This window comes from Lepidochelys olivacea, assembly GCF_965140295.1.
Source record: "Lepidochelys olivacea isolate rLepOli2 genome assembly, chromosome: 15".
Classification (NCBI taxonomy): Eukaryota; Metazoa; Chordata; order Testudines; family Cheloniidae; genus Lepidochelys; species Lepidochelys olivacea.
Window position 1 is genome coordinate 21,782,916 of NC_140425.1, and position 20,125 is coordinate 21,803,040.

The window sequence follows — 20,125 nt, forward strand, 5'->3', positions numbered from 1 at the left end:
TTCCCTCTCCTTGTTTAAAGAAATATCAGTCTTTCCCTGTCCCAGGCTTTACACATATGTCTAGTGGTGGGGACGGGGAAGGCTGGTGGGCAGCTTCAGATAAGGAAGGTCCTTACCTGCCCGCAGGGGTGGCCGTTGTACAGGGCCAGTGCCCCGCACCAGTAGCCTAGGTGCACTTGGAGGCGAAGGCCGAGACAGGAGAACCCTCCCCTGGCTGTGGTGGTGCGCTTGCTTTCCGCACTCCGAGGGTGTGGGTGATGCTGGAAATGGAGGGCAAGTCAGGAGAATCCTTTCCTGCTTGCTTGGGGTTCCCTGTGGTACAGGGCTGGCCCTCCATGGTGACAGTGCAGCTGGACATGAGAGCTGGGCCGGTGGGTGAGCAAGCCAGGGTTGCGAGAATCGTTGCCTGCCTGCAGGTAGGTCAGAGACTGAGGGTCTCATCCCCCAGAGTGGTGGTGTGGCGAGAGATGAGGGGCGAGCTGGCTTTGGAGCTTCCCGAGGCAGGCAGAGTCCTTCCTTGTCTGCAGGGCGGTCAGGCTTTGAAGGGCTTGTCCTGCACAGTGGCGGCGTGGCTGGTGCTGGGGGCCAGGCTGGCTTGGGAGTTTCCTTAAGCAAGCAGAGTCCTTTCCCGCCTGCAGGACAACCCCGCTTTGCAGGGCTCACCCCACATGGCGATGGTGCAGCTGGCGGTAGGGGCCGGGCTGGCTTGTAAGTGGCCCTAAACCAGAAGAATCTTTTCCTGCCCGTGGTATGGTCACCTAAGCACACAGTTAAGGTGGGGGAGTGTTTACAATGCGTATCAGGGATAAACCAGAACTCCTGCCTCGGAGCCATGTGTTCCTACAGCAAGACTGTCAAGAGCGACAAGCAACACCTCGTTTTTTTGGCATCCACTTTGAGACCCATTAAAGAGGCCTGATGTTCAGAAAGTGCCGGGCACTCACCCTCTGAAAATGAGGCCCTTTCGAGATAGTTCAAGGTTGGCCTCCAAAAATCGCCAGCCACTGCTGAAAATCTTGGCTCCAGTATTTAAACAGAAGCTTAAGAAGAGGTCTAATGAGAGTCCTTCTGTAAAAGCAATGGTCGTGCACTCTCGATAGAGCTCTTATAAGGGGGGGGCCATCTTGGTCAGGGGGAAAATTACCCAGTACTGTGATAGTGATTCTGGGTTGGCCACTGAATTCCACTTTTAATTTAAAAGGAGATGATAAAGCTGGTTGGAAAATTGCAACAGATACAAAACATTTTGATAAAAAAAAAAAAAAAAAAAGAGGGGGAGGAATTGCCAGTGGAAAACATTTTTCAATTTTTCAACTGGCTTCAGTCACAAGTATCCAAAATAAACCCCTCTAAAGCAAGAGAACTTGGAAGAACCTGGAGTTAAAACCTGGATTTGGTCCAAAAGACTGCACTGCTCTCCAGTATCTGCTATTCAGTGCAACCCAACAAATGGGTAATGGATACATGGCTTGGGGCATTTTCACAATTAGATCATTAGTTTACAACCTGGCCACCATCCACTGTTATTAATTGTCTTATACACGCAGGTGAGAGGGAGATATAAGCAGCATAATGCTGTTTACCCACAAGTACCTATAAGACTGTAAGGTCAGTCATTTCCAAGAAGAAAGCCATCCCCACACACACACACACAAGCTAGATTTACTCCACTTTAGGTCCTTAAACAGACCAAGGAAATCCAGCTTTTGAAGATAATTCAGCAGATTCAAATAAATTTCAGCTGCAATATCCAGAGATCTTGAACTCAACCCAGTGGTGAAGCCCAAGTCAATGCTCAAATAACCAAAAGGACTTGGAGACAGCTCTCTCTTTTGGGGCTTAGTGGTTAGGGGAAGGTAAATCATGGCTTGTTAAAGTTTTAAGAAAAATATTAACACTTACATTTTTTCATAGAGGCACTTGCATCCAAGAAAGGGTGATGGAAAAACTCATCTGAAAATAGAGGAATAACGGTTCAATGTAAGTAAAATGCTGTGTGTCCAAACAGTTTACAAAGCTGGGAAAGTTATTTGGTATTTTTCCATTCTGTGATCTACAGTCTGCTTGTCCCAGTTAGACTATCCATACACTGCAGTTATACTTAGCATTGTTCTAAGGAGACAGGCTGGGGACTGGACGGAGGGCCAGTTCAAGGAAGCCTGTTGTGTCCTTGGAAGTCACAAGAGCGTGTACATTGCTGGAGAATCAGAGGGGTGAAGGCACGATTAGACATGTCTGGATTGGATGCTTTTGTGAAGGAAGTAAGGGAGATTGCAGATGATAAGGGGGAGAAAATGCCCCTTGCCAAAACACGATAAAAGGAGAATTATCCTGATTCCTCAAGAGGTCACCACAGAGCAACTCTTTCTGCATGGCACTGGAGAAGGAGTAGACAGTCAGCCTGTTCTAGTCGCTCTTTCTCCTGTCTGCACATGACAGTAAAGAGTAAGACAAATTCCACTGCAAGCTTCAACCCTGGCATGCACTCTAGCACATGTTCAGAGTCTATTAACTGCATTAGAAATGGAAGGAGAGGTTTTTCTGGGTACCAAAATGATGGAGGCTTGACAAATGTTAGGTTCAAGATGGTCTTCCCACCAGCACTGAACTCCTATGCCATGCCATGCCAGCCAGGGATGGGGAATCACTCCCATTGCAAGAAGCCACGGAGAAGAATAGGGAACATGTCGAAAACTGGGGTGGGTGCAGATAGGATTTAGGGGATAAGTGAAGGAGGTTTCTGTTACACAAGAGAAGGAGAAAACCTAACGTGGCCCAACAATTAAGAGGGCGATAACTTGAGATCTCTGGGTAATCGGGGCATCATTAAGGAGCAACAAATCAACTCAGAGCTTTTTCTCCTCTGCACTACACAGCAGAGGAGCCTATATACTTATCACACTAAATTATAACCCGTCCATAAGGGAGCTAGAGCCTCCATGACTTGCAGTCAAACCTGCAGTCTCGGGGGCCCCACTGCCTGGAAAGTCTAACCAGTCCTGCCGCGATAGGCAGGAACTTCCTTTTCCAAGGCTGTCCATCCAGCACTCGGGTCACAAGCAGAGAGCCCTGGGCTTTCCTAAATGCCAGCTGCAGGCAGCCACTCTTGACTGATGGCAGTAGAACCCCTTCTTACCTCCCACAGTGCTCCTGTTCTAGCTCACTGCAGAGACTTTCCGAACCTTTTTCATCCCTCACTCCCAACCCTCCCTCCGAGACTCACCCCATCTCTCACCTTCTGCCCCCACACTGTCACCCTCCTGTATTAGTCTTTCAGGGTTCAGCAGCGTGAGTCACTGCCCACGAATGATCATCCGGCTAACCCAGGGGGTTCAGCTTGTTTTCCCAGTGAGGATTTCCTGTTGCAACATCCACGATTTTATAAATGTTAAGTGCAATGTAAACAGCTGCCAAATCAACAACAGGAAACGTACAAACTTGGGACTCGTGTGGTTTTCCTTTAAATGATGGTGGAATTAAGAGAGGCACCAAACCATGGAGACCAGGTTCTAAGCCTCCCGGCTGCTGTTCTCCTTGCCAATTAAATGACATTCAGAATATCACATAATGCTGTTACATGAACCTGCTGTAGCGCAGGGGGGCTATATGCTCACAAGGCCATCCACGCACCTCAAGGGGGATTAACAGAAACCAGGGTCAGCAAACTGATCCTCACTGAGAGCTCCAGGGAGAAAGGGGAAACAATATACCTGAGTCCTCACAGAAGAGCTCCTCACTACTTAATCCTGGCCATACACAGAATATATATGGTGACCAGATAGCAAATATGAAAAATCGGGATAAAGTGTGGGGGATAATAGGCACCTATATAAGAAAAATCCCCAAATATTGGGACTGTCTCTATCAAATCAGGACATCTGGTCACCCATTTATTATATTTTATATATATATATATATTATAATTCTCTGAGCACTAGAAGATGTAAGTCCTCCCCTTATAAAATATATACTTTTGTATCCACTTGCTGTGAAAGCAACAGGGATTTTTTTTTTTAAATACCAAAAATTGGAGAGGCAAAGGGAGGGGCCAATAGACCCATTCAGCCTGTGTGTGTTCAATAGAAAACAGCCTCCAGACCCACAGAATAGTCCAAGGCTTGACATTGGAAAGGAGAGCCTGGAAAGAGAAGACGGTTGGGTAGTTTCGTCACAAGTAGGGAGGGAGCTCAAACGCTCTCTGCGGGAGGGAAGACTTAGCCCCGCGAGGAGAGGAAGAAAGAATCAGACCAGGGTGCTGAGGCATACACGGTTCTCAATAAATCATGGCCTGGCTCTCTCCTGACTGATTGGCAGCACTCTGGCATGGCCAGTAGCATCAAGATGTGTGAATTATAATCACAGCAAAGCAGCTGATAAAGGAGTGGCTTGGCTGAAGTTTATGGACAGAATATAGGCGACTCCACCACAGAAAGGGGTGAATCGTATACGAGTGTCACTTAAGGAACGTCCCCCCCCACCCCAACACACACAGTAATAAGAACCAGGCAGCAGCCATAAACCAGTAGAATCTACTGCAAGTGTCATGACTGTTATTCCCAATGCAATCTAAGGTCACTACCCCCAGCGGATCATGAACCAGTCCGGGGCAGGCGGCTATGGACATTCAGCTCATCACTAGATGGGAAGGGGACCCCCCAATTATTTTCTTTTGTAACATGAGGTCACTGGAAAAGGTTGAAACCCACAGCACTAGGTGAATACCACTCTCAACAGAAGACCTATACGCAACCATTGAACAGGCTCTGGCCTGTCTGTGTATCTGTTGAATTGGCTAGCACTCCTTTGAAAATGCACATTTCCTCTAATCCATGCGTCCTGCTCCACATCCAAACTTCCATAACCAGGGTGATGTAATTACGTTCAGTCCTGGTTAATCCATGCACACATTTTATCTAGATATTAGGGGATTCAAGAAAAGGTTCCACTCTGAAAGAACAACCGAGAGAGCAAACCAATTTGCATTAACCAGGACTGACAGCATCAGGGAAACCCAGATAGCCAATTCTAAAATCAAGCACTTCTATCTGAAGCCTAGACAAAGAGCAACAACATTTCAGACACGCAGCCACACCCACGTGGCTAGCCACGCATAGAATCATAGAATATCAGGGTTGGAAGGGACCTCAGGAGGTCATCTAGTCCAACCCCCTCCCCTGCTCAAAGCAGGACCAATCCCCAGTTTTTGCCCCAAATCCCTAAATGGCCCCCTCAAGGATTGAACTCACAACCCTGGGTTTAGCAGGTCAATGCTCAAACCACTGAGCTATCCCTCCCCTGTTCCACTTCATTCTGAGGGCAACTGCTGCTAGCTAGGTAAAGGCATATGTAGCCATTCACTTTGCATCACACTACATTAATATTTAGCACAAAGATGAAACATGGCTTCTATTCCAGGAGATTAGTTTCAGGGAAGCCACTTAAAGAGCCCTGCACAGGGCCAGGACTAAGAGGCTGGTAGATGAAACGGATCTATTTGGCTACTGGCATTGTGACAATGAAAACATAGCTTTTAATTTTCTTTATTATTTGCTCCCCTGTGTATGAATGCATTCTATAATGCCCAAAACCCTCTCTGACGTATGGTCGTCTTCTTCTGTCTTCTACCCCGTCGAAAAGGGTTTAGCTGCCGGCTGTGCTGTGGGTGGAAACAGATCAAACAGAACTGTCAAAAGGGGAGCTGGCTCCTTTCAGGGACTTTGGGTACCTGTGCCTTGTTTTCCCCTGAAACATGGGATTGAGGAGCCCTGTGTGGAGCCCTGACCAGAGTAAGCATCACAGGTCACAGGAGTAGGATTGGCTGGAAGTGGCACCTGTGATGAAGGACCTAGATGCAGGCTCTCCAAGCCAGCCAGGCACAAAGCCTGGGTGAGATATCTGCAGGGAATAAGAAGTGCCAGGCGACCCTCTGAGGGTGAGGGCTGGAAGGGCCATATGAGCCCTGGGAAGGGAACATGGATGGTTCTGTGAAAACCCTACTGGCAAGGGAAGGAACTGATAAACAGGTTGAGGTTTCTTGTGCTGGCTTCCCGGGTGGAGGGGAGAATGTACAATGGATCACCTATCATACATATTGTGTATGGTGTGCGAGTAGCAACGGACACAGGAGAGGAACCGGAGGTGAGGTGGTGCATGCAGACTAGTGATAAGGACACAGATAGATGTTCATCTGTCGTGTCATTTTGGCACACACAAAGCAGGTTGCAAAAGTTGAAGGCCAGACTGCCGGGAGTGGGTGTCCACGAGGGAGGGCAGGTGGCATTCAGCACCAAAAACGGGAATGAAATTCTGATGCAAAAGTTCAAAGCCAACTGGGGTCAACACTGATTGCAGTTGGCACATCCAGCTGGAATAAAATTCAAGGATCATGCTGACCCTTGGGCAGCTGGAACTGCCTGGAATTCTATCCACCGCACGATGTAGCATCAGCAAGCCCTCAGAGACCTGGAGTGTCATGATACTAAAGAGGTAGAGCCAACACAGACACCATTTTCATTCGTTTTGTCTTAATCATTAGAACAGGTGACTCTCTTACCAAAGTCCATGCGGTCCTTATGATTGCGCTGCAGAAGACCCAGTAGCAGCTGCCTCAGGTGGCTGGATGTCTCTCTGGGGATGCTAGGATTTTTAGACCGTTGAAAACAAAAGTTAAACTTACAGACACCTTGAACAGCTCTTAAATATGAGTTAATGCAAACTAAAAGCCCCACCTCACACTTGTTGGGCTAGAAACAGAATCCACGCTCACTGCAGAGGAGCTGAAAGAGGAAACCACTTTATTTTTGTCCCAGTGGTGCTCACACCCAAATCCCTGTTTTGCTAGTGTTAAAGCTCTGGCTCCTCTAAGTGTAAAGACCTCTTCCACGAACATCGGCAGAGCCTTGCTTTTGAGAATGATTTTATAGCAATCTGGTTGGGTTCTCAGTAGTGTCTATTTCACGTACAACATATAGCACAGAGTAAATAAAACAGATCACCAAGATGGAGCCCTTTATTCAATAGAAGCTTCTTGTTAAACCCCACAATGGGTCCTGAAGATCAGCTTTACCAATTTACAACTGATTTCATTAGATGTTTATGTTAAAAGACACAGACAGTTTACATAAGACCAGCACCCGCCCTTCAAAAAAATGACGTGTTCAATAGTATTTACAGTAGGTGCCCCAAAATCTGGGCCTTTGCCACCTACAAGAAGTTAACATGAATGCCATATTTCCCCACGGTAAGTAAAAAGAAAAGTGGGATAAAGGCATATGCCTTGGGGGAAAAAGGTGTGTCATGTCCAGTCCTGGGGCCAAGTTCTTGATACACAGGCACACAGCGAGGAGCGGAGAATCACTGTATATGTTAGGGACGGGAAAAGATAATTCAGCTTTTGCATGAGTGGAGAGAGCTTTGTTGATTTCCCTCGGCAACTAGGAAGGACTGCGCCGGGGAATAATGTCTGAGACCTGCCCCCAGAGACAGCAGAGCTCTTCAAATGAGATGGAGCCAGATCCAGGCTCTGTCAGCATTAGCTCCGTTTATCACGGCTGGGCACAGCACCATCCCTGCAGTCGAACAGCCTCCCCTGCCTCCCCTCCCATCCTGGGGGTCAGCTAAGGTAATGCCCTGCACCATCTGCACAGGAATTATAACTACACAGAGCCTCCAGCCAACCGTTGTTGTGGAACACACAGCCTGCTCGGGCCCACCTCCGCGGAGCCGGGTTAACCCCACCCCAGGACAGGCGGGCAACAAACTTAACTTTGAGAAGGGGAGCAGATACCTATTTACCCCTGCCTGCCAATTCTGCTCTGCTTCCACCTTCCCCCTCCCCAGCAGAGATATGAATGAAAACAAAGCGAAAGGAGAGCGGCTGGGGCCAGAGGGGAGAGTGCTGGCGAGCATTAACACTGTCTTGCTCAGTCACGAGCGAAACAGAAGCCATTAGGCACGATCTATATTGGAAGGCTTTGAAACTAGTCAGTTATTTTTTCTGCGAAGCCCTGGGCCTCTCTCTCAGAGGAATTCGGACCCAGCAATTCCTAGAACAGTCTTTGCAAGCATCACACCAGCCTTGTTTGTGCAGAAGGAGGTGTTTTGCAATCTCTCCCAGGCACAAAACATTAACAAATGCCTGCCCAGGGCAGGGTATCTAGACCCCCCCAGAGAGGATGCATCTAAGGATGTGTTTATGTTGCAATCACGGGGTATGATTGCATAAGGTGTAGGCATAGCTGATCTAATTTTAAGGTAGCCAGCACAGGTCCCGGACCAGCGAAGCTCCAGCAGAGAGAACTTCAGCACAGGCTAGCCACATGAGTAGTTACCCTGGGAAGGCTTGCAAAGCCCACAGTAAAGCCCATGCTGCCGTGACTTCACTGCTCCTTGACCCAAAGTAGCTATATTAAGCTAGCTCAGGTACATCTACACGAGCCGCAATCACAGCCCACAACTGCAGTGTAGACCGACCCCAATATTAAACTGAGGCTACATGTGGTCACAGCCAAGAGGACAGGCAGTTCAAGGTAGTTGTCAGAAAGCGGAACCCCTAGAAACACACTATAGAAGTAGTCCAAGACCACAGCTTTGCAAGCTATCCTGACCAATATGCCACTGCTTATGGACTCCAGTCCCCGAGTCCTGTGGTGGTAATTTATTTATCCATTGCACACAGGCGATGGGTAACCTAAATAGCTCATCTAAGACACAGCTTCCTTTTCCTAGCAAGGTTCAGCTTTTATGCAGTTTTACAGCCAAAAATCAAGCAGGTCAAGTGCAATGCGTAAGGTCACATGGCAGAGGACGCGCACACTTTGAGCTGAAAGTATAACCACCAGCTGGAGGAGACATGCCCACGCTAGCTCTGATAGTTAGTGGGCTAAAAATAGACTGTCGCTGCAGTGCCATGGAGGGCTAGCTGCCCCAAGTACATACCAGTTTGAGATGCTAGGTACGTGCCCCACTTGCCTTGCTGCGGCTACACTCCGTTCTCAGCATGCTAGCTAGATCAGAGCCAGCGTGGGCATGTCTCCTCACCTTGGGAATCACCCCCCCCCCCAGCTCCAAGTGTCGATATCCCCTCTGCCACCTTATACGCTGCCTCTCAGAAGTGACAAGCTTGGCCACCCTTCAGCATTGTTTTTCCAAGGCCTAGGCCAAGCAATTTAACATGAACAATAAAAGCAGTTCCTCCTCCACACCCCACCCAGAGCGTGTTAACTTGCTGTGCAAATCCAGACGATGAATGTTCGTTATTTTGACTGGTACTAAATTACCATAAAATAATGAGGCCGTCTGGCTTGCTGCTCCCAGTGCGAGCTTTCCACCCCAGAGTGACATTTTATCCATCCACAGTCATGTCAGTTCACGAGGAACAGAGATTTCTACTGAGAGTTTAAAGAGCCTTCTCTCCCTTCCCCCCCAACCAAACTACATTTCTTCTCTAGTGACTGTACCAGTGGGTGGGGAAACAGGTGTGCCCTGCTGATTAGCCCCGAGGAGAATGTAACAAGAGCCTGGCACTGCCCAGGCAGATGAGGGCGAGGGCTCTTGGGTGGTTTTGGGTTTCACTAGCCAGGCTGAGGAGGCCGTTTTATCCAGGTTTACTCAAGAAATGGCACAGAGCGTTGCACACATTATAAAGACACTCTCCAAAATCCAGGCGTTGGAAGAAAAATGGTAACACAAGGAAGGCTGGGGGTCTGCTTTTTTAGCAGGGCCTTGCTAATTCAGATGCAGCGCTGATAAATAAGGAGGTCTCTCACTTTATCATTGCCCCGTTTCATTTTTAATCACTGAATGCCTCCTCCCGAGCGCTCAGCAATTCACAATGCTGACAGGGCAGAACGCTCCTACTGGTGGAAAAAGGCTTTTCCTGGAAATGATTATATTTCCCAGGCATTAAAAATGTACAGATTCATAAGGGAACATGAATTTATTTTTAGGGATGAGCGGGGCGGGCGCATCTGCTTCACTTTCTGCCACGGGCTCCTCCCACCATAAGGCTGTTCTGACTCCCATGATCCCTTGGGCTACAAGCACAGGGAGGGGGCAGGGCTCACAACGTTCAACACTTTGATCAAAACCATCATTTTCGTCACAAGAAAAGAAAAAAATTCACGCACGTTGTGCATCGTTATGGATTTATAAAGCTTTGATTTCTTGACTCCCCTTTGGTGGCTGCTTTAGTGGATAAATTAACTATATACCCTCTGACACAATGAACTCACACCCTACAAAGTTATACACACTATTAAGCTATACACCCTCTACGCCAATTCCGCCTAGCAGGTCGGGATAGGACGTCAGGTCCGACAAGACAGTTTATGTGCAGTTCACTTTTCTTTCGTCCCCCACCTCAGGTAAATGTCATGCTGGGTTTGAGCTTCCCAAGTTGGGATCCAATTTTTCCCAAGGTTCAGAGGATCTGGAGTGTGGGTTTAAGTCCATCTCTAGAGAGTCAGAGGGAGGTTTCTAAAGGAGACAGCGTGGCTCTCATTTAAGAGCATAGCATCAAAATAAAAGCTCCCACCCATTTAACAAAAAAGCACTCTGTACGTCAGCTATTTCATTATTCCAGCAGTGAGTTCATACCACTCTGGGATGAGAACGCTGCTCTCCTGACACACCCTGGGAACTGAAACAATTTCCACATGCCAAGGGCACGCACTCAGCTCTGTATTTCCCTCTGAAAGGGTTACAGGCTCAGGAAGTGGCTTTCCTGGCACATGGGAAACTGGGTATGTGACCTACATGCAGTGAATAAGTGCTACAGGATTGGTGCTGCTAGGAAGGCCTGCAGTATTGGATGCTACCTTGGGATGCTTGCAATGGGGAAAATCATGGCTGCTCTTGAACCCAGTAGGTAGTACCCGACACAGGAAGGCCAACTTGCACATGGGGAACAAGGCCTTTGGAAATCGCTTGCAAAAAGTCTCTATTCAGCAGGGCAGCTTCCATACAAAGCATGTTCTAGGGTGCATGCAGCAGCGAAATGGGTGTTTGTGGGAGGAGACAGAGCCAATTCGGGAAATCTACAAGCAGCTTGACACTCTCTGGACCACACTGCTGCTGCTTAAGGAATGTAGAGGCAGGTGGCCAAATAGTTAAGTCATATCCCCAACATGATGAGCTGATGGCACAAGAGGACAGGTGTAAATACAGACAGAGTAAGCAAGTAGGAAAAAATAGTAATGCTGGAAGAATGCTTACTTGGGCATCAGCATCTTGTTTTTCTCATAGAAGAGACGAAGATCTTGAGGGCTGCTGGCCTATGGAGAAGAAAGAAAACGTGTCTAGAGCAGCTTGCAATAACGCAGGGAGAGGAATTATTATTATTTTAACCTATTTCACAATTGCTTTGAAGTGTACTGTGGTTGCTTTCCTGCTGCTGGACTAGCAGGGAGAGCAGCTCCTATTTCAGGAGACCCTACAGACTGCAATACCCAGACTGCGGTGTGAACTGAAAATACAGTATTTCAGCCTCCTGTATTTTTGTCCCTGACCTGATTCTATTTTCCTCTCCTTTTCTGAAGGCTCAGCTTCATTTCCATGAGTTCTGCAGCTCAGTTCTAAGCTGCCCGAATAACCTTCTCCCAGGAGGCTAAATAATTGCAGACGTGAGGAGTTCCAAATGATGAATGGCAGCTCCTGCAGAGAACATGGATTAGTGCTTCAGGGTCTTAAGAAAGGGAGCAGGGAGGTTGTTGACGTGAAAGGCATCAGTTGAGAACACCAGTTCTCCTGAGAAACTGAAAAATCAAGACAACCAGACCCTAGCGTCTTTTGCCAGCAATTCTCAAGCTACAGGTGTTATCACGGATGAGAAAGTGTTTTTGGTCATGAACATAAAGAAATCAAATTCTGGGAGAGACAAGAGTTAAAAAAATAATGCTACCCACTATGAGAGGTTAGCCTCCAGAGTTAAAAATAAAGTCTCCAGGAAATAAGCAAAGTCCCATACAGCCTCCTCATGCTGTTCCTCTTTTGTTTGTTTTTTATGAACTAAATAATACAGAACCTGTAAATTTCCCCGAGAGTGTTCTTCGTGTCCAGAAGCTTTCAGCCTAGACCAATGGTCTCTAATGCAACGCAGTGTGGACTGGCTGGCATGCAAACCACAGACATGGAGGCAAGTGGGAATGGGGAAGAGAGAAGGGAAAGAGTCACGCTCTGGCCCGATCACTGCTGCAGGATGCACTGTTTGCAAAAGGTGGGAGGCACTGGGAGGTCACAGGCAGTTTGTCCTGACCCTAGGGATCAGCAGAGAACCAGGCAGATTTACCAAAAGACCTCAAAAGACCATTTCGGAATTGGAAGCATTTCAGGTCAACTAACCTGCTTAAGGAGCCAGCAGGGGCCATGCAGACAAACTGGGCCGTGGACAGGTGTGAGCTGTCACGGCTGCAGCATGCTTAGAGGCTGGACAAGCAGTCACATGGTTGTTTTGCCATTGGTGTTTAGCCAGCACTTCACAGCATGCTGCCCGTCTTCAACAGCACCTGCAGGCCTGAAGGTGAAAACTCAGCTAACGACAGCTACTGGGACAAATCGGAAGCCGAGCGAAGCCAATGGGAGATCAGTTGACTTCTGTATGTTTTGGATCAGGCCCTTCGTGAGCTGCAAAACTTCGGCTGATCAGAGTTTGTGACAAAGCTATTGTTTCTAAGCTCGCACGTGTGCTCATGCACGCACACCCCCACGCACGCACACACACCCCTTCCTACAAGGAAGCGGAGCTTCTCTTTCAGTGGAACAAGAAAGCTGTCCCAGATTTCCTTTCTGCGGCAACCGATCCCTCGTTATCATATGGAAAGAGCTGGGACAAAACTGGGACACAGCGATATGCTCCGTTTTCCAGATTCACAAAAATGTTAAGCGACCCCCTGTGCAGCAGAGGTGGCCGCGTCACCGAAGACAATCCATGGGACGGCGTTTCCAAGCCTGGCAGTCTAACCTGATTTATTTCAGTACAGATCTGCCTTTTTTTTTGGTACCCTTCCCCCACATGGATCCTGCTCTGTGATTCGCATCTCATTGTTCGTCCAATTTCAAACAAGCCTGGACACACATGGCACAGAAGAGCTTGACAGCAAGGCTATGGACACACACACACACAGAACCCTACAAGTGGGAATACAGTTCCACGACGATCAGGTTAAGTGTTCATTCATGTCAGCAAGAGACAGAAGGATTGTCTGTCTTCTTTATTCACTCCCTGGGTCAACAGCTCAATTGTTTTAGACATGCAATGAATCTCTGATCTATTTCAAACATTTTGTCAGAAGCTTCCTAGAAGTAACAGCTGCAGTATATCAAAGGAGCACGTCTTTAAAGTGAAAGTTAATTGGGAGCATGTTTTTTGAGCACAAATAAAACCCTTTAACAAAACTCCCCCTTTTAAAATTTAATAAAAAGGCAATTTAGGGACTATGGAAAGTTTGGACGCACAGGTTTGGAGAAGGGAGTCTTGCATTTATTTTCTGAACAGGTTTTATTGCAATTTTCCCCCACACTGGCTTAGCGATTAGCTTCTCACCTGTTCTGGAGGCAACACATCTAGCAGTGGTAGGGTGGTTTAATCCCTGCCCAACTAAACTTTGGTCTCTTAGCTGGCGCTGCCCAAGAGGGTCCTTTCTGCAGCATTGGTAACTACAATGTAATCATGTGTCTGCTGGGAAATGGACTCACACTACCAAACCCAGTTCACATTGGCCACCAAACCCCCTCAGATGACACTTCTGATCACCAATGGCCCAGACAAGCCTGCATCATAGTGTAACCGTGTGACTAATCAGCTGAGCCATCCGGCTCCACGTCTAGGAATAAGTTAAGACTAGACCTACAATAACCATCTCACTATACAGGCAGTGCTGCTCAAGGCTGCGCACTGTTGGGAGAGCTCAGACGTCAATGATCTATTGACTGCACTAACTATTCCATGCTTTTGGGGGGTAATATACTGCCCCCCCCAGAATAGAAATTCACAGGTACAGCTGGGCAAATAATGGCCGTTTCCATTTGCTGGCAATTCTGAAAAATTGAAAATAAATTTTGTTTCAGGTCAAATCAAAAACAAAAAGTTGCAATGAACTCAAGTTAAAAAAATAAGAATCTGAACCTTTCATTTCAACCAACCCACTTTGTTTGCTTTGACAAAAACCAGGGATGACTAGATTCACAAAACACTGCGGGAGGGAAGTAGGCAGATCACCTTCAGCCCAGTGGTTAGGGTACTCTTCTGGGACGAGACACACCCAGGTTCAATTCCCATCTCTGCCTAATGTGGAGAAGAGATCTGAACTTGGATCTCCTACATTTCAGCAGGTCTCTCTCAATCTCTCCTGTTCTACTGCGTATAAATAATTAGTCACTGGAGCAGGTACTTGAATCTGGATCTCCCAAATCCTAGGTGAGCATGCTAAGCACCAGCCTATAGTGTCATTCTCACTCTCTTCCCCTAGCTGACTAACTTGTTGTCACCTAGCCACTATCTGCTTCTGGTGTGTGTTTAAATCAGCACAGTTTCCCCAAATCCTGCAAAAACCAGCAGCAATTCTAGAAACGGAATTTCTCATCCCTAACAACACAGGACTGGCTCTGGTTAACTCAGTTTGGGGCTATAAAACCAGCCTGCTTTCCAAACAAAAGGTTTGTTTAAGTTCCAGGTATAAAAACCTTCCTTCATCAGTTGCACTGGAGGCTCATTTCAGAGTGTAAATTCCTTATGGTTGTTATAAATGGCACATAATCCTAGTACTTATCTAGGCAGAATGAACTGGGAAAGAATAGCGCAGCAGGCTCAGTGCATCAGGCTTGGAAATTAATTTTTCATCTAGCAGCTAGCTGGGATGAGAACACACACAGACAGCTTAACTTTTTCAGAGCTGGCAGACCAGCACTTTTAAGTGTTTGAACTATTGCCATTCTCATTTGTCTCTCTCTCTCTCATAGGCATAGAAAGTTGCAACACAAGCCTTAAACCCCACCCCACCCCACAAAATTGCACCCTGATTTTTAGAGGCGCCCTGCACCGGGAACTCTCAGGAACATCAGTGGTACTTGCTCCTCTGAAAAATTAAATCAAGACTGTACAACCTGGCCAAGTCTTACAAATAAATCAAGACCATAAGGAATCAAATTGTTTAGTCTCTAAGGTGCCACAAGTACTCCTTTTCTTTTTGTGAATACAGACTAACACGGCTGCTACTCTGAAACAAGTTAATTTTTAACTCTTGTGCCTGGTTCGAGCTCTGTCCCCAGGCTAAGAGACAGGCCACTGGACTGGGACTCAGGAGTTTGGGATTCTATTCTTAGCTCTGCCAGTGACCTGCTGTGTCCCTAGGCAAATCTCTTCCCCTCTCTGTGGCTGTTCCCCCCTCCTTCCCGTCTGCCTTGCCTATTTTATTGGTAAGGTCTTTAGGGAGAGACTGTGTCTATGTATTTGTCCAGGGCGCAGCACAAAAGGGCTCTGATCTCTGTTGGAGTTTCTAGATGTTACCATAACACAAACAAATAAAACAGCAAGAGAAGGGAAAACACCGTGCGAGCCCTCAGTCATATAAGGCAGAAAAGCCACAACTCTGGACCACCACCTCATTCGTTAGGCCAGGCATATTAACAATTCAACATTAATACAAAGCTCAGCAAATCTGTCAATAGGGATTATGCATCCTATTAATCTTACCCCCCTGGCAGGCTCTTTGTTTTGTTGATGGACATGTTTAAGATACAAAGCTCCTTTGGACAGCCTGGACAGTCACGCTACCAACTGTCCAGGTCTGACAATCAGACATGGTGTGTTTGTTGGGTGAGGAGAGGAATGGTGAAGTCAGGGAAGTTGGCTCGGGTGACCTGGCTGCTGTTCATTTTCATTTCTACAAACAGCTATAAAGAAGAAGAAAACCCACCCACCCTCTTCTGCCTTGATTTGGGAGGTTACATTTCCCCAGTAGAAAAGCAAGACAGTTGGACCCAGCCTTTCCACACGTGCTAGCTCCTTATCCATCTACCCAAGTCCCTTGAAGTCTATTGTACGTTTAAAGACTCATCTTCTTGCTGAGGACAACCTTTTGCATGTACAGCACACCTGTGAGCCTCTCCAGATGTAGCAATGGATGCTCATGACAGGTGAAACGCAGGCAGATGTCGGAGGGGCTGGATCCCATATTCCATTGCACTAGGGGAAACGGCAGTCAGCCGTTCTCTGGCTCGGCTTGAGGAATCTAACAAAATCTTAACCAGACGTGCAAGTGTCCTCCCCAGGCACGGGCTAAATAAGCTACCTTGGCCGACGAACAAACTTCCACCCAGAAGGGTGAAACTCAAGGGGACCTTGCTCTCTGAGACAGCAAAATCTACAGGAAACAGATCACTGCTGAGGGGCAGCCACCATCTCCCGCTAGACCCAGCCAGGTTTGGGACAGGAAGAGGGGGTTGCATTCCTCTGAAACATCAGGCACTGGCCATTGCCAGGGGAAGGACACTGGACTAACAGGCTCGTCCAGCCAGAGTTTCTTTGTTCTGCATTTGGGTTATTTCAGGCTCAAGACACACTCCAAGCGGTCTCAGTTGGACAGTAGAAAACAGGCACCTTTACGAGTGTTGGAGGGATGCAGCTGCCTCTTTACCTTCTTTCCTTGGCTGATCTGTCCAGGCGGGTCTGGGCACCCTAGCCACCTCCCCACTCTGTGCTAATTTTGCTGCTCTGCAATCCGCTCAGAAATGTCAAAACCGAACCCTGCTTTATCCAGTCCGCACCTACCAACAATTGCACTCCATGCTCTCCCCACCTCTTTGCACAATTGATTATTATCGACTCCAAGACCTTCAGCTGTTGCAGCACCTCTTGCAAAGCCTCCAATGGTGCAAATGAGGGAATAAAGTCCTTTAACATTTAACTAGCTCTCGCAACATCTGCCACAGGCCGGCTTCATTTGCCTAGAACTTACAATCTGGGAAAAGCGGTTGGTAACCTCTGTCTTAAGTGTAAACACACGATCTCAACACACACACATACTCAGAGGACCATCTGGACTGGGCTTTGCTTTCTCCCTGATCAAACAGATTCATAACGGTTACTGTAGGAACAAAACAGGGCTCAGTATTTTGTTGCCAAAGCACAACCCCCAAAAAATAGAGGCAAGGAAATCAAGACAGATGTGCAACATGTACCCACTAAAGAAAAACACTCATTCCAACCCATGCACGCTGCATCATCACTCTTCTCATGCCAAGGAGTTAGGTGACCCCTTATTTCCCTATGCAAGCTACCCAGATCGCTGATCTGACAGCACTGTAGGGTTGCCTCATCGCCGCATAAGTAAGTGGGCAGAACAATAGAAAGAGCTTGGACTCTGCCCTTCCCCTTCACTGGAGCCTCAGCCCCAGCCCCAGGCTGGCAGAGTTGAGTACAGCAGGCTGGGTAACATATTTGCTATGCCAATTTTCTAAAAAGAATATTGTCACAGGAAAATTTCCATGTAGTTACAAAGGCATTTGTCACTGAATAATAATAATGGACATACGTAAGGCTTTTCAAAGAAGTCAGCCACCCCAGGGTTGCCTGTGAGTGCAGCATGCCTACAATGCCAGCTTTGGCCAACAATGTCAGGGAAATTTCCATCAGTAGTTTGTGTGGAGCTTTGAGATACTTTAATAGTGGGCAAGGATCTCATTTATATGTGTGAGTCAAAGCTTTGTGTGTATACACACACAGCTTTATTTTAAACAAACACAATATTTATTTTGTTTTCTCCTAACAGTTATTTCTTCCCCCTTCCCCATTAAACAAAGCTGTTGAGACTGAGAACAAGAAAATGTAACCAGCCACTATGAAATGGTCAAAATTTCCATGCCAACCATAGGAGATACTGTAAAACCAAAAATTACACATGCAGGGAAGATGAAGGCTCACTTTTGTTACAGAGCGAGGTGGGCAAACCAGAAAGCATTGTCAGAGAAGATCCCAAAACGGAGATGAAAAAATAACCCTGGCATCTAGAAAGGAAAACATGCCCTCAGCACTGAGACCACACCAAAATAAAAGCCTCAGTTTACGGCCACACTCAACCATTCCTTCCTGTAAGATTTCTAACAGGCTTGTAAATCACCTTATCCCTCCCGGTTACATAACTTCATAAACATTCAAGATCTCACTTTAAGTTACGAAAGTTCTGAATCTAAAGCAGAGAAAATCCAGCAGCTTGTAAAACGGGGCTTATGTCACTGGAGAGTTTTCTTTTAGTTATCTTCATTTTCAGTGAGTCAGTCATTCGGATGGATTGGGGGATGGCGGGGAAAATCAGGTTTCAGTGGCCGCTGCAACAGTGATCAGGGTTTCAAAATTCAGCCCCCCCAAAAAGAGCGACCTGAGATCAATTCATATCGGATGAGAAGAACTGACGTTTTCATGGCCGTTGTCCCCATGTCGCTCTGCACTGATACGCAGAAAACCCTGGTTTGATTCTTGGTCTCTTGCTTCCTGGGCTAAACAAGAGACAGGAGCCCACACACTGAGACTCTGGGTAGGTCTACGCTGCAGTTGGGGGGTGCCATTTCTGCACGTATAGGCAGACCTTGCTAAAAATAGCCGTCTAACCACAGAGGTATGGACTGAGGTTCCTGTGCACTCTGGGGCTATGCCTACACATACGGCAATCTCACCTCGCGGCTGCAGTGTAGAAATAGCTTCTGAAAAGTAGGAAGCAAATTGCACATCACTCTGCAATGCACCCATCGACGCGGATGAATAGGCTCCAAAAGGAAGTCCCTTGATAGTGCTCCCCTGGCTAGAAAGGAGGCGATCATGCTAGGGAAAGGTTTTAAGTCTGTATGAATGTCCTGGAAAGGGGTATGGAATGGGAGGATTTGGGGAGTTCAACAGGTAGGTGGAGGAAACCATGGACCCCCCGTTGCTTGGCATAAGAGGAACAAAGCAAGATGAGTATAACCATATGTGAGCAACTGGTGCTTGGGAGGAGAAAACTGGAAGCTGAAGCTAGATGGAAACAAGGTGAACAGTGTGGGTAATTCACTACTGGAACAATTCACCGAGGGATGTGCTAGATTCTTCATCGCTTGGCATCTTTAAATCAAGTATGGGTGTCTTTCTTAAAGACAGGCTTGAGTTTAACCAGAAGTTATGGGCACGTTAGGTGGAATTCTAAGGCCTGGGTTAGATGCTAGATGATCATAATGGTCCCTTTCTGGTCTTGAAAAAAAACCAATATTTACACAGAAGACTTCTTCAATAAGACCTTCCTAATCTACTCCAGAAGCCAGGCTATTTCAGCTACAATGCACCATTTCAAAGCAGAGTCATACCAATCAGCCATAATATTTCCCTTCCGATTAGTTGATCTTCCTCATAGTTCCTACACCAGAGGTGGGCAAACTACGGCCCGTGGGCCACATCCAGCCCACGGGACTGTCCTGCCCGGCCCCTGAGCTCCTGGCCCAGGAGGCTGTCCCCACTCCCCCGCAGCCACGCCGCAAAATGCTCTGGGTGGCAGGGCTGCAGAGCACAGCCCGACCTAGTGCTCTGTGCTGCGTGGCTGCCTGTCCTGGTGCAGCCACACTGCCAGCCACCAGTGCTCCAGGCAGCGCGGTAAGGGGGCAGGGAGTGGGTGGGTGGGGGGGTTGTATAGAGGACAGGGGACTTCAGGGGGTGGGCAGGGGCGTGGATAGGGGTCTGGGCAGTCAGAGGGCAGGGAACGGGGGTTGAATGGGGGCACGGGACGGACAGTCAGGAAGGAGAGGAGGGGTTGGATGGGACGGCGGGGGGCAGTCAGGGGACAGGGAGCAGGGGGGTTGAGGAGGCAAGGGTTCCAGGGGTCGGCAGTCAGGAAGGAGAAGGGAGTTGAATAGAGTAGTGGGGGGCAGTTAGGGGCGATGGGTCCGGGGGTGGTCAGGGAGAAAGGGTGGTTGGATGGGACAGGGGTCCCGGGGGGCAGTCAGGAAATAAGGGGGGGGGTTGGATGGGGCAGTGGGGGGCAGTTAGGGTGGGCGGTCCGGGGGCAGTCAGGGGACCGAGAGCAGGGGAGGTGGATGGGGCAGCGGTTCCCGCAGGGCTGTCAGGGATCAAGGGGGTTTGATGAGGCAGGAGTCCCGGGGGGACCGTCAG

At 47.9% G+C, this 20,125-nt stretch overlaps 1 protein-coding gene across 3 annotated transcripts in view; it reads right to left on the reverse strand.

Annotated features, from left to right (window-relative positions):
* Window positions 1-20,125, reverse strand: part of ULK1 (unc-51 like autophagy activating kinase 1) — a gene marked incomplete at its 5' end in the record, with an annotated part of 99,490 nt that overhangs the window by 39,555 nt on the left and 39,810 nt on the right. For all 3 annotated transcript variants that reach the window (XM_084649216.1, XM_084649218.1, XM_084649217.1), the window contains 3 exons: window positions 1,903-1,953; window positions 6,554-6,636; window positions 11,215-11,273. In XM_084649216.1, coding sequence (XP_084505342.1) covers window positions 1,903-1,953; window positions 6,554-6,636; window positions 11,215-11,273 — 193 coding nt within the window. The remainder of the gene's footprint in view (window positions 1-1,902; window positions 1,954-6,553; window positions 6,637-11,214; window positions 11,274-20,125) is intronic.